At 45.8% G+C, this 13582-nt stretch overlaps 1 protein-coding gene and 1 non-coding gene across 3 annotated transcripts in view; both read right to left on the bottom strand.

Annotated features, from left to right (window-relative positions):
• Positions 1-408: 408 nt before the first annotated feature.
• LOC150055214 (U1 spliceosomal RNA) lies at positions 409-572 on the bottom strand. The gene has a single exon (XR_016537707.1). It is a non-coding gene; the product is annotated as a U1 spliceosomal RNA (small nuclear RNA).
• A 2617-nt stretch (positions 573-3189) lies between these two features.
• Positions 3190-13582, bottom strand: part of Snx6 (sorting nexin 6) — a 43716-nt gene continuing 33323 nt past the window's right edge. For both annotated transcript variants that reach the window (XM_090345188.1, XM_090345187.1), the window contains exons 11-14: positions 12253-12339; positions 9351-9510; positions 9155-9240; positions 3190-4751 (exon numbers count right to left, since the gene is read on the bottom strand). In XM_090345188.1, the coding sequence (XP_090201314.1) occupies positions 4698-4751; positions 9155-9240; positions 9351-9510; positions 12253-12339 (387 nt within the window). In that variant the 3' untranslated portion in view covers positions 3190-4697. The remainder of the gene's footprint in view (positions 4752-9154; positions 9241-9350; positions 9511-12252; positions 12340-13582) is intronic.

Here is a 13582-nt window from a genome sequence, read left to right as displayed (position 1 = left end):
GAGGTTCCAAGTCAGGAGTAGAGCGAGGGGAGACACCCACGGGGACCCGGGGGGGGGCGCGGGGGAGGAATCAGATCAGAGACCCCCCCGTTCTCCGTGCAAGAGGGCCCTGCCATCTCCCTCCATGTATACCGCCGTCCTGCTGGCCTTGCCACGGTGAGAAAAAAAGCCACTGAAAAGCAGAGATCCCGGCTCACTGTCATGGCATTATTAGTGGTTAGTGTGACGACCGAGATAAGGTGGAAGGATCTGGTATATTACGAAGACCTCCGGTACCCGAAGCCCCAGACGTAGAGAAGGAAAACACAGATAAAGCTAACAAATCCGCCACGCTCTGTGTAACACGGGAACCCGTTACCATCAGCGCGCCTGAGAAGTAGCCCACTCTGCTATTTAACCGTAGGAAATCAGGGGAGAGCGCGAACGCAGTCCCCCACTACCACAAATTATGCAGTCGAGTTTCCCGCATTTGGGGAAATCGCAGGGGTCAGCACATCCGGAGTGCAATGGATAAGCCTCGCCCTGGGAAAACCACCTTCGTGATCATGGTATCTCCCCTGCCAGGTAAGTATGAGTTGCTCCCCTCCCCTCCACTCACACCCTCGCACCCGCCTCACTCTTCACTCACGGTCGCCGCCTCTCGGAGACCTCCGCATACCCACGCGCACGACCACCCACTTCTCTGCCCAGCACCTGCCCCGGTGCCGCCCGTCCACGGTCCACGGGGGACGGGGACGTCCGAGAGGGGAGGAACCGGCAGCCTCTGCGCTCGCGCTCATCTACATACGCCCCGCCTCCCACTCGCGCCCCCCCCCAAACACCCTCGCGGCCCGCCGAGGTAGTGGAGTCGGGCAAGAGGGGTGGACCGCGGGCGGGGGACCCTGCGACGGACGGGGACCCGCGGCGGGGCGTGGCGTCCTCCCTCCCGCACGAAAGAAGGAAGGGGCGGCCGCCCTTCTGGTTCCCGCCCGGCCCCGTGCTGGGTCGCCTTCCAGCCCCGGGTAGAGCGGTCGGGGCCACGCGCGGGCCTCGTCCGCCGGGCCGGGCGGGCTTCGGCGCCGGGCTGTGGGCCGCGCCGCCGGGACGCGGCCCTCGACGACACCCGAGCACGCGGGTGCGTGGGAGATCTCGCCGCTCAGCCGCGCTCTCCGCCGGGGCCTCGGGACGCAGCGACCTCCCCTGAGCGCCGCCCGCCAGGCCAGGCGAGGCCAGGCCAGGCCAGGGCCCGGCAGGCCCAGGGTGCCGGAGCCGCCGCCGGGCGGCCCAGTCCGCGGGAAGCCCCGAGCCTTCGCGCACGGACCGACGGCGTCGGCCTCCCGCCCGGGAACTGCCCGCCTCGCGGACAGGCTCGTCCCTTCCCCCGCGTCCCGGGATGGGGAGGGAGAGGGGGTGGGTCGGGGGACGACCAGGAGTCCCAGCCCGTGGACTCCCAGCTCCGGAGGAGGCTGAGATCCGTAGGGTGGATGGTTTGCGTGCAGCCTGGGCAGGAAAGTGCGGGAGACTCCATCGCCGAGGAACGAGGCCGGGACGCCTGCTGCCCAGGGCAGTTCGTGTCGGGGCAGCATGCCAAGGGATCCCGGCGCCCTCGTGCAAATCCAGATGGGGTGACTTCCAATCTTACCAGTCTATTAATAAATAAAAGATACATCTGAAAAGTTCTCCAGCCAGCCATGCCTGTGATCATTAGACTGTGATCCACCGTGGCGCTGCCCGTCAGTAAGTGGCGCAGGCTGGCACCACTACCACCAAAAATAACCTTGATGGAGAAGAGCAGGGAACGGTGTCTGACAGGCCTGAAGCATGGCCTAGTGGTAGAGCGTCTGCCTAGGATTCATGAAATCCTGGGTTCGAGTCCTCAGTATTACACACACGCACACGGAAAGGTCACGACTGGTGCTGTGGCGCAACTGGTAGAGTGCTGGCCCTGAGAAAGCCCACCGACAGTGCCCAGGCCCCGAGGTCAAATACAATAACGGTGCTCGGGCCGGGAGTTTGGCCTAGTGGTAGAGCGCTTGCCCAGCATGCATCAGGATCCGGCGGGGACGCCTGCTGCCCAGGGCAGTTCGTGTCGGCGCCCTGGTTCAGTTTTCTTCACCATGTCTCCTCGGAGGCAGTGAGCACAGTGGAACAGACATTGTGGATGGCGATGGACAGGAGGAGGACGGGCAACCTCCCTGGCATGGGGAAGGCGGGCTGGGGCCTGGCCGCCATTCCTAGTAATGTCTCTGAAAGGCTTCCGAACACACCTTGCTTTCTAGCGCTGCCACGAGTGGATGAGTAATCCAGGGACGAGAGGCGGCCACCCCCCACCCCGCTCCAGTCCCCGGCTGGTGCTTCTTAGTCTTGTCCTCCACCTCCGCGGTTTGCAACATAGCCGGGAACTCGGGTGTTCAGTGGGCTGCGGAGGACATGCAGGAGAGTGGTGGGGTCTGGTCTTCAGGGATGGTCCTCCCACAGGCACCATCCCTGGGCTTGAACTCAGGGCCTGAGCACTGTCGTTGGGGTTTCTCAAGGTCTAGAGCTCTACCTGAGCCACAGCCCCACTTCCAAATTTTTCTATGTACGTGGTAGCCAGGAATCGAACCCCCTTGTATTCTGGGCAAGCCCTCTACCACTAGGCCACACCCCTGGCCCTTTCTTGGTATCATTATTATTATAATTATTATTTCGGTCATGGGGCTTGAACTCTGGGCCCGGGCCATCCCTGAGCTCTTCAGCTCAAGGCCACCGTTACCCCTGGAGCCACAGCACCACTTCCAGTTTTCTAGTGGTTAATTGGGGAGTCTGGTGGACTTCACTGCCTCAGCTGGCTTTGAATCGGGATCCTTAGATTTCAGGTGTGAGCCACCACACCCGGCTTTAATTTCTTAAGCATCTAATCTTATCAAGATGGCATTTGCATCTCTTAGTCTAATTTTTTTAACTTATTAACATAATTTGCAGACTTCATTAGTGGAAAGACCTATGTGATCAACTCCCCAACTCCCCACACAAACACTACTATGTACTGCTACTGCTAGTCTACCTCTAGCCCCATGACAACACCTGCTGACGATATGAATCAGAAACAAAAGGAAATTTTCCCAGAACAATCACTTCGTTAAGTATAGAACAGGCAATGGATAAATGAAACATGTAGTTTTTGGACAGGTACTTGCTACTGCTTAGCATTTACACATCACATTCACATTTCCAAAGCATGGTACCAACATTTATTAATCCTCACAACACCCCTGTGAGGTAGGTCAACATGTCCTTTATAGTAGAGAACTGAGGCAGAAGTCAAGCAAATCTGCCCAAACCTGCTTTGAGGCTAGAAGAGCAGCTGCTGAAGGGCTGGACCTGAATCTAAAAGCTCAGGCTCTTGGTCCTGTTCACCCACTAGTGGACGTTGCATGTGTATTCTGACCAGTTAAGGTTACATGAAGGACAAATCACACAAATCTCTCAGCCAACAACAGAAAAACAAACAGTTCATATGGCATTAGGAGCATGTGAGTTAAAGACATTAACCAGTACACGAGTGAGGCCAGAGCACATGCTGAGAAAGGCTGGAATCGTCCTGACTGGCTATCACAAAGACCAGGCCATCTTCAGAACAGGGTGAGAAAATGTAAACAAACTAGAAACCCATGGAAGGGGTGATTAGTCCAAATCCCTATCCTTCTATATAGGGAAGCTAGAAAAAGACGGAGGAAAAGTCCGACCATGCACTCAATTTCACTCTGAACAAGGAATGAAAGTTATGTTCACCCATGTTAAGAAAGGCCAATAATATTTGTATTGTAGCTAATAGCAATTAGCATTCCATTTGCAAACAAACTTTCATCCCAAATATTTTTTTTCCTCACAGACAAGAGCTGTTCCTTTTAGCAGACCTGTTCCCTCTGCCCAATTCCATTTCCATGAAGTACTCACGGAGAAATGCCTCACTCTCCTGTAAAGGGTTGTTGGACTTGGTTCAATATTCTATTTTAAAAGAAAGTAAGAAAAACTAAGACCTGCACTGTAAAGCATAACATTGGAGTAGATTTATTATAGCTACTCCAAAATTTAGAGTGGTACAATGACCACAGTTTAAAAACTATCGCTGTTGTTGCTGGTTATGTTACAATAACTGGTTTAGTCTACAAGTTTAAGGCAAACATACTAATGCATTTGCTTTTATGAATCATACTTAGAAAGATTACAGAAAGTCTGGCCCAAAACTTCTATGTTGATTAATTAAAAGTAAGTCTGATTAAGATGCTTTACAAGGATACATAAAAGAATATGTATTTAAAAAAAATAAAAAAAATTCAAGAAAGGCAATCTTTATCTTTTTTGAATAATATATTCTGAAAAGGTTAAACTTCAATGATTACTTAAAGGTAAATGAGATTGGCAGCCATAAGGATTACTATTTATAAAATAAACACAGTTAGAGGCTACTAAAAAGACTGAACTTTGGGCTTCTGAGCAGGACAAGTGCACGACTGCTGACCACTGTCCAAAGGGCACAGCGAGCAGCACACTCACAGCTGGCATTGCTTGTCACGTGCTGCTCAGCTGTTTCCCAGGAAAAGAAGAGTAGATACACTGTGTCAACTGTTTTGTTGCTGTTGTTTCCAGTGAGCATAAATGCTTTATGTCATTCAGAGAACAAAAGTAAGATCTGAAAGAAGGCAGCCCTTTTTAACAGGAAGGTGGAATATGGCTTATGTGTCTCCATTTAACACTGCCAGACAATTCTGCAGCAACTGGAGGTTACCCTAAAAAGGTAGGGAAAAAAATCAATTTTGTTTAAACAGTTTAGAAGAGTCTTATTGGAAATATCTAGCGTATCTCATATGCAGAAGCTATATCTAAAATACACTGGGACATGATAAAATATTCAGAACTCTGGGCATTTACACACAGTAAGACCAAAGGAAAATATTCTGGCAGAGGAACACAAAGGCATAATACCTATGTGCATCTGAACATGTAATACAATACTTACCAAAACAAATTCTAGGAAATGGAACCAAGAACGATTCTTCCATTTTTTTTTTTGCAGGTCATGGGGCTTGAACTCAGCCTACGTGCTGTCCTTGAGCTCTTCAGCTCAAGGCCACTGCCCTACCCTTGAGCCAAGCCCCACTTTTCTAGAGGTTAACTGGAGGTAAGAGTCTCATGTATTTTTGTGCCTGGGCTGGCTTTAAACCTTGATCCTCATATCTCAGCCTACCAAGTAGCTAGGATTACAGGTGTGAGCCACTGCACTCGCCTCTTTGTTGTTTTTGTCCTCTCTATATATCACTTTTTTTTGGGTGGGGGGAGGGATTTGAACTCTAGGGCTGGGCAGTGTCCTGAGCTCTTCAGTTCAAGGCTAACACTATAACACAGCACCACTTCCAGCTTTTTCTGTGTACAAGGAACCCAATGCTTCATGCATGCAAGGCCAGCACCACTAGGCCACACTTCAGGCCCCGTATGTCACTTTTTTTTTTTTTGAACCAGGATCCACAGATCTCAGCCTCCTGAGTTGCTAGGATTACCGGTGTGAGCCTTCATGGCTGGTATATCCCTTTCCTAACAGTTTTTTTTTTGGATGGGGGTCAGTTGTGGGGCTTCAACTCTGGGCCTGGACACTGTACCTGAAGTCTTCATCTCAAGGGTAATGCTCTACCACTTTGAGCCACAGTGCCACTTCTGGTTTTCTGGTGGTTAACTAGAGATAAAGAGTTTCATAGACTTTCGTGTGTAGGCTGGCTTTGAACCACAATCCTCAGTTCTCAGCCTCCTGAGTAGCTAGCATAATACTAAATTACCATTAAATAGGTAGAGGCAGAAGGTTTAAGAGTTTGAGGTCAGCCTAGGGTACATATATTCTATTCAAAAATCAATTACTTTCGGGGCTAGGAGTTTGGCCTAGTGGTAGAGTGCTTGCCTAGCATGCACGAAGACATGGGTTCGATTCCTCAGTATCACATACATAGAAAAAAGCTGAAAATGAGGTGGTGCTGTGGCTCAAGTGGTAGATCTTTAGCCTTGAGAAAGCCCAGGGGCAGGGTCCAGGCCGTGAGTCCAAGGTCCAGGACTGGCAAAAATAAATAAATAAATAAATAGTTTTAAAAATCGATACTTTTTCCCCCAAGAAAGAAAATAGAAAATATACAGTATTGGAAATCACACCACTTTAAAATTCATTTTATTATGATTTTTTTGTTTGTTTATGTGATACTGAGGAATTATACCCAAGGCTTCATGAATGCTAGGCAAGCACTCTACAACTAAGCCACACTCCCAACCCTCACATCACTTTTGTTTTATTTATTTGTTTTGTCAGTCATGGGGCTTGAACTCTGGGCCTGGGCACTGTCCCTGAGCTCTTTAGCTCAAGGATATCACCCTACTCCTTGAGCCCTAGACCCACTTCCAGGTTTTTTAGTGATTAACTGGAGATAAGAGTCTCTAGTCCTTTTATGCCTGGGCTGGCTTTGAACCTCGATCCTCAAATCTCAGCCTTCTGAGAAGCTAGGATTACAGGCATGAGCCACTGTGCCTGGCATAGTACTTTTAATATAATCTATCAGAATTATAACAGGAGTCAGCAGTGCATACCTACAATCTTAGCTACTCAGGAGTTTGAGATGCAAGGATCACAATTTGAAACAAGCCTGAGCACACAAATCTGACTTATCTCCAATTAACCAACAAAAAGTCAAAAGCAGAGGTGTGTGGCTTAAATAGTAGAGCACAAAGTTCTGAGTCCCAGCCTAAGCATTCTCTGTCTCTCTCTCTCACACACACAGTAATGTTGTCTACAATCCTAGTTACTGAGGAAGTTATAATCTGAGGACTGCAATTCAAAACTATCAGGGTATAAGAGTCTTATCTCCAGTTAATCATCAAAGTATGGGAAGAAGCCACAATTCTACTTCCAACACTAATTTTTTTTTGACACTAAGAATTTTTGTCAGGCATAAGCCACTAACACCCAGTAGGATTATTTTAAATAGCTTGCTGGGAAATGTGTGTCGTGAAACATGTTTTCTATTGCATTTAATTATTTGAGGGGTGAAGTTATATAAAGAGGAATTAAATTTACTTGTATTATTTTAGAGCTGTTCACAGATGTAGATATGTGCTTCTTATGGGCTATGCCAAAAGATTGTCTTTGATTTTTTTTTTATTTTTTTTTGCCAGTCCCAGTCTTGAGCTCAGGGCTTAAGGGCTGTCCTTGGGCTTTCTCAAGGCTAGAGCTCTACCACTTGAGCTACAGCACCACTTCCAGCTTTTTCTATGTATGCGGTACTGAGGAATTGAACACAGTTCTTTGGGCCTGCTAGGTAAGCACTCTAACACTAGGCCAACCTCCTGGCCCCCAAAAGATTGTTTTTGTGAACTCAGGACCTGGAATCTGTCCTAGCTTTTCTGCTAAATGCTTGGTTTTCTACTACTGAAGACTTAACTCTACTTCTGCTTTTTTTTCCCCCCCTTTTTTTGTCAGTCAAGTTTGAACTCTGGGAAGTGGGGCCTAGCTCAAGGGTAGTGAAGAGCTCAGGGACAATGCCCAGGCCCAGGGGTAGGATGGTAGCCTTGAGCTGAAGAGCTCAGGGTAAGCACCCAGGCCGAGTTCAAGCCACATAACAAAAAAAAATTCCTGTTTCTGCCTCTAAATGTTTAATTTCCTGGAGTAGGGACCATAGCCTAGTGGTAGAGTGCTTGCCCAGCATGTACAAAGCCCTGGGTTTAATTCCTCAGTACCACAAACACAGAAAAAAGGAGAAGTGGCGCTGTGGCTCAAGTGATAGAGCACTAGCCTTGAGAAAGCCCAAAGACAATGCCCAGGCCCTGAGTTCAAGCCCTGGGACTGGCAAAAGAAAAAAGAAAAAGTTTTAGAAAGTTTTTTAAAGTTTAATTTATTTAATACTTAGTTTGGAGAAATATGAATTCATTTTTCATTTTTGGTTTCATGTTAAATTGGTTCTTGTGAGCCTGGCGTGGTGGCTCACTCCTGTAATGGTAGCTACTCAGGAGGCTGAGATCTGAGGATCAAGGTTCAAAGCCAGCTGGGACACTAGAGTCCATGAGACTCTTATCTCTATTAGCCACCAGAAAACTCGAAGTGGCTCTGTGGCTCAAAGGGTAAGGCAGTGGTCTTATGCTGAAAAGCTCAGGGACAATGCCCAGGCCCAGAGTTCAAGCCTCACAACCAACCAAAAAAAAAAAAAAAAAATCAACCAAAAAAAAAAAACTAGCCAGAGATGGGACCTAGTGGTAGAATGCTTACATAGCATGCAAGAAGACCTGGGTTTGATTCCTCAGTACCATATACACAGAAAAAGCCAGAAGTAATGTGGCTCAAGTGGCAGAGTGCTAGCTTTGAGCAAAAAGTGTCCAAGGACAGCGTGCAGGCCCTAAGTTCAAGCCCCAGGACCGGCCAAAAAAAAAAAAAAATCCAACTAGCCCAGGTGGAAAAGTTCATATGACTCTTACTTCCGATTAACCACCAAAAATCCAGGAAGTGAAAGTAAGGCTCAAGTAGTAGAGAGCTATCCTTGACCAAAAAGTAAAGCAAAAGGGGCCAGGAATTTGGCCTAATAGTAGAGTGCTTGCCTAGCACTCATGAAGACCTGGGTTTGATTCCTCAGTACCACATACATAGAAAAATGCCAGGAGTGGTGTTGTGGCTCAAGTGGTAGAGTTCTAGCCTTGAGAAACCCCAAGGACAGTACTCAGGCCCTGAGTTCAAAGCCTAGGACTGGCAAAAAAGAAAACAACAACAACAACAACAACAACAACAAAAAGTCAAACAAAAGCACAAAGTCCTGAGTTCAAGCCCCCATACTGGCATAACAAAATTAATTAAAAATAAATGACCACAGAAAGAAGCCTTCATTTACTAAAACCAACTATTTTGAAGCAGTAAAATAATTTAACTCCCAACTGAGAACAATTCTGTTGGATGGGGACTGTGGCTGAGTGGTATAGGGCTGCCTAGCAAACAAGAAGCCCTGAGTTCAATCCCCAATACTTCAATAGTCCTATAGAAGACCTATAGAAGTCCTCACTGTCACTGAAGGATTGTTACCAATTTCATAAAATGGCTTGGTTTTCTACAATCTGTATTTCTTCTAACTTATTTTTTGTAGTATATGTCACAAACTAGTGAGCTTCAATACAGTACCTTTGCGTGCTTCAGTTCTAATTCTGCAAGTTCCACTAAATTTTTTCTGAATGCTGCAACTCTTCTTGTCTTAAAATCTATAAGTTCTGTGAACAATAGAGAACTAAGTTAGAACGGTTAATCAAATAGTTGTAAGCAAGCTAGAACTATTTTTCATAATCATGAAACATGTTTAAAGGATAATATAGAGCAGTACCTTGTTTTGCAGATTCAGATATTTTTTCAAACTTCTGACAGCATAATTGTTGAGAAGTTTCAGCCTGCAGAACATCTTTATTCTTGGCTCTTGCTTTATCCAGTGCTTTATTAGCATTTTCATAATCCACTAATGACCTAGACCGTCTATAGAGGAGATCCTGCAACATAGAAGGTTTCACAATACACATGGCCAAGTCTCTACACCCACAACCACCAGCAGCATCAGAGGTAACACAAAGTGAATATTACATTCTAGTTACTAACTAGAGTTTTCTTTTTTTTGTTTTTAAAACTGAACCCAAGTCTTTGAGCTGTACCTTTTTTTTTTTTTGCCAGTCCTGGGGCCTGAACTCAGGATCTGAGCACTATCCTTGGGCTTTTTCCAAGGATAGAGCTCTACTACCTGAGCCACAACACCACTTCTGGCTTTTTCTATGTATGTGGTACTGAGGAATTGAACCTGGGTCTTTGTGCATGTTAGGCAAGCATTCTATCACTAGGCCAAACTCCAGGCCCTAAGCTCTAGGATTAAGCTATAAACGTTTTTATTCATTTGTTATTTTTGTTGTTGTTGTTAGTTGTGGGGCTTGAACTCTGGGTGTTGTCCCATAGCTCTTCAGCTCAAGGCTAGTACTCTATTCCTTCAGCTGCAGCGCCACTTCTGGTTTCTAATGGATAATTGGAGTCTCTTGGACTTTAATGCCCCAGCTGGCTTTGAACCACATTCTTCAGATGTAAGCCTCCTGAGTAACTAAGTTGGATTACAGGTGTGAACCACTGCACCGGGCTTAAACTTTCATACTTTTTTGCAGGACTGTTGGAACTCAGGGCCTTGCATTTATTAAACAGACACTCTTTGCTTGAGCACATCACCCATACTTTTTGCTTTCATTTTCTTTTTTAGGCCTTTTTGACCAAGGCCAGCCTTAGACATTGTTCCTTCTATCTCTTCTTCCTGCCTAACTAGGACTACAGACATTTCAGGGCTTTTTTTTCATTTTGTTTTGGTCCGTCATGGGATTTCGGCGTTGTCCCTGAGCTCTTCAGCTCAAGGCTACCCTAGAACGACAACTCCACTTCTGGTTTTCTTCTGCTTAATTGGAGATAAGAGTCTTACAGACTTAGTGCCTAGGCTGGCTTTGAACCAAGATCCTCAGATCTCAGCGTCCACAGCTTGGGTTAGTTAGTAAAAGGCCAGCCTGAGTTAACAGGAAGATTCTGTCTCAAAACACTGAAGTGAAACAAATCAGACAACACAAGACTGACTAGAGAAATCTGGATTGACTGTCTCAACAAAGTAGAAATAGAAAGGAACTTCTTTAACCTGGTTTAAAAAAAAAAAAGTTTTTCTGTTACATGGTAGAAACAAAAAGTTTTCCATTCAAATACAAAATAAAATCTTCTATCCCATGTCTCTTACCATACTCCTTTTCTTTTTTGGTCAATTTTGGCACTAGGGGATCTAGTTAATGTAAGAAAAGCAAATAAAAGACATAGAGATTAGGAAAAAAAAAAAAAAAAAGCAATTGCTATCTTCCACAAGTGAAGTGATTTTCTACATAAAAAAACTGAAGTGGGCTTGGAGTTTAGCGTAGTGGTAGAGTGCTTGCCTGGCATGCACGAGGACCAGGGTTCGATTCCTTGGTAACACATACATAGAAAAAAAGCCAGAAGTGGTGCTGAGGCTCAAGTGGTAGAGCTCTAGCCTTGAGAAAGTCCAAGGACAGTGCTCAGGCCCTGAGTTCATAGCCCAGGACTGGCAAAAAAAAAACAAAAAAAAAAAAACCTGAAGTATATGACCAAAAAAAAAATTCCTGGAACCAATCAGAAGACTGAAGGATACAAGGTTAATAAAAGCTATTTATTTATTTATTTATTTATTTATTTTTTTGGTTTGTCATGGGGCTTGAACTCTGGGTCTGGGCACTATCCCTGAGCTCTTCAGCTCAAGGCTACTGTCCTACCCCTGGGTCTGAGTGCTGTCCCTGAGGTATGCAGCTCAATGGTATCCCTTGAGTCACAACCCCAACTTCTGGTTTTCTGATGGTTAATTAGAGATAAAAGTCTCAAGGACTTTAGTGCCTGGGTTGGCTTTGAATTGCAATCTTTAGATCTCAGCCTCCTAAGTAACTAGGATTTCAGGGGTGAGCCACTGTGCCTGATAAAAAGCTAACTTTCTTATATATTAGGACATGCAGAAGGAAAATCTCTTCCCCCCCCCCCCCAGTCCTGGCTTGAACTCAGGACCTGAACACTGTCCTTGGGCTTTCTCAAGCCTAGACTTCTACCACTTGAGCCACAGCACCACTTCAGGGTTTTTCTGTGGAAATCAAACCCAGGTCGGTCATTGTGCATGCAAGGCAAGCACCTATTGAACCTAAGGTCTTCAACATGTTAGTGCTAGAGTGCTCGCCTAGTATGTGTGAAGCCCAGATCTGAAGATATAGGTTTAAAGCCTACCTGGGTCCTAAAGTCCATAAGATTCTTATCTCCAATTAACCACTAGAAAAAACCAGAAGTGGGGATGTGGCTCCAGGAGGTAGGGTGGTGGCCTTGAGCTGAAGAGCTTAGGGACAATGCCCAGGCCCAGGGGTAGGGTGGTAGCCTTGACCTGAAGAGCTCAGGACAGTGCCCAAGCCTAGAGTTCAAACCCCACAACCGACAAAAATAAATATAATTTTTTCTATATAATTTATTTTATTTATTGAGATTGGGTCTTGTTATGTTGCTGGGTTAGATTTAAATTCACTATTGTCCTGCCTCAGTCTCTTGGTTCTAGAATTACAGGCATGTACCATCAAGTATAGCTTGAAAAAATAAAATTGAATTCCTAGGTAAGTCACCCCCCAAAAAAAAAATCAGTCCAAGAAAGTTTCTAAAGAAATGAATACTGAAGTTACCTTAGCTGCTTGAGATTCTCTTAAATAATATTTTAAGAGATCAGAAAGTTTGAGGTCCTCATCAGCAGATACTCGTGCTTCTATTTTCTAATAAAAAAAAAAAAAGAGAAAGCTGGGTATTAAATTAGTTAAATTAGTTGTACTTTACTTCAAAGATTTTTTTTGTTGATCGTGGGGCTTGAACTCTGGGCCTGGGTGCTGTCCCTAACCTCTTCAGCTGAAGGCAAGAGCTCTACCACTTTAGGCACAGCCACAGTTTTCTGGTGGTTAATTGGAGATAATCTCATGGTCTTAAAGCTGTCCAGGGGCATGGTGGCTCAGGCCTGTAATACTAGCTACTCAGGAGGCTGAGATCTGAGGATCAAGGTTCAAAGCCAGCCTGGGCATAAAAGGACTTGAAACTCTAATCTCCAATTAACCTCTAGAAAATGAGAAGTAGGGTTTGGCTCCAGGAGTAGGGTTGTAGCCTTGAGCTGAAGAGCTTAGGGACAGCACCCACTCCTAGCTCAAGCCAAAAAAAATTCATGGTCTTTGGTGCCCTTTGAACTGCGACCCTCAGATCTCAGCCTCCTGAGTAGCTAGGATTACAGGCATGAGCAACCAGCTCTCTGCCTTGTCCCTGAGCTTCTTTTGCTCAAGGCTGGTGTGCTACCATTTGAGCCACAGATCCACTTCTGGCTTTTTGCTGGCTAATTAGGTATACAAATCTCATAGGCTTTCCTGCCTGAGATGGCTTTGAACCCCAATCGTCAGACCTCAACCTCCAGAGTAGCTAGGCTTGCAGGCATAAGCAACCAGTACCTAGCATGATTTTTTTTTTTTTTTTTTTTTGCTAGTTCTGGGGCTTAAACTCAGGGCCTAGGCATTGTCCCTGAGCTTCTTTTGCTCAAGGCTAGCACTTTACTGCTTAAACGAGATCATCACTAATTCCTGTTTATGTGGGGTACTAAGGAATGGAACCCAGGTCTTCATGGGTGCTAGGCAAGCACTCTACCATTAAGCCATAGTTCTAGCCCATGATGAATGTTTTTTGTTGTTATTTGTTTTTTGCCAGTCCTGGGGCTTGAATTCGGGGCCTGAGGACTATCCTTAGACTTTCTCAATGCTAGAGCTCTACCACCTGAGCCACAGCACCACTTCCAGCTTCTTCTGTATATGTGATACCAAGGAATCGAATCCAGATCTTTGTGCATGCTAGGCAAGCACTCTACCTCTATGCCAAACTCCCGGCCCCCATGCTTGATGTTTTTAAATCAAGAATATGAATCTTTACACAGTCTACTACTTAAGCTATACCTCCCAGCCTTCCTTTAACATAAGTATAAAATAA

Source organism: Megascapheus bottae, chromosome 14 (assembly GCF_031878675.1).
Source record: "Megascapheus bottae isolate mThoBot1 chromosome 14, mThoBot2.hap1, whole genome shotgun sequence".
Classification (NCBI taxonomy): Eukaryota; Metazoa; Chordata; class Mammalia; order Rodentia; family Geomyidae; genus Megascapheus; species Megascapheus bottae.
Note: the sequence above shows the minus strand (reverse complement) of the source record. Positions and strands in the feature narration are given on the sequence as shown.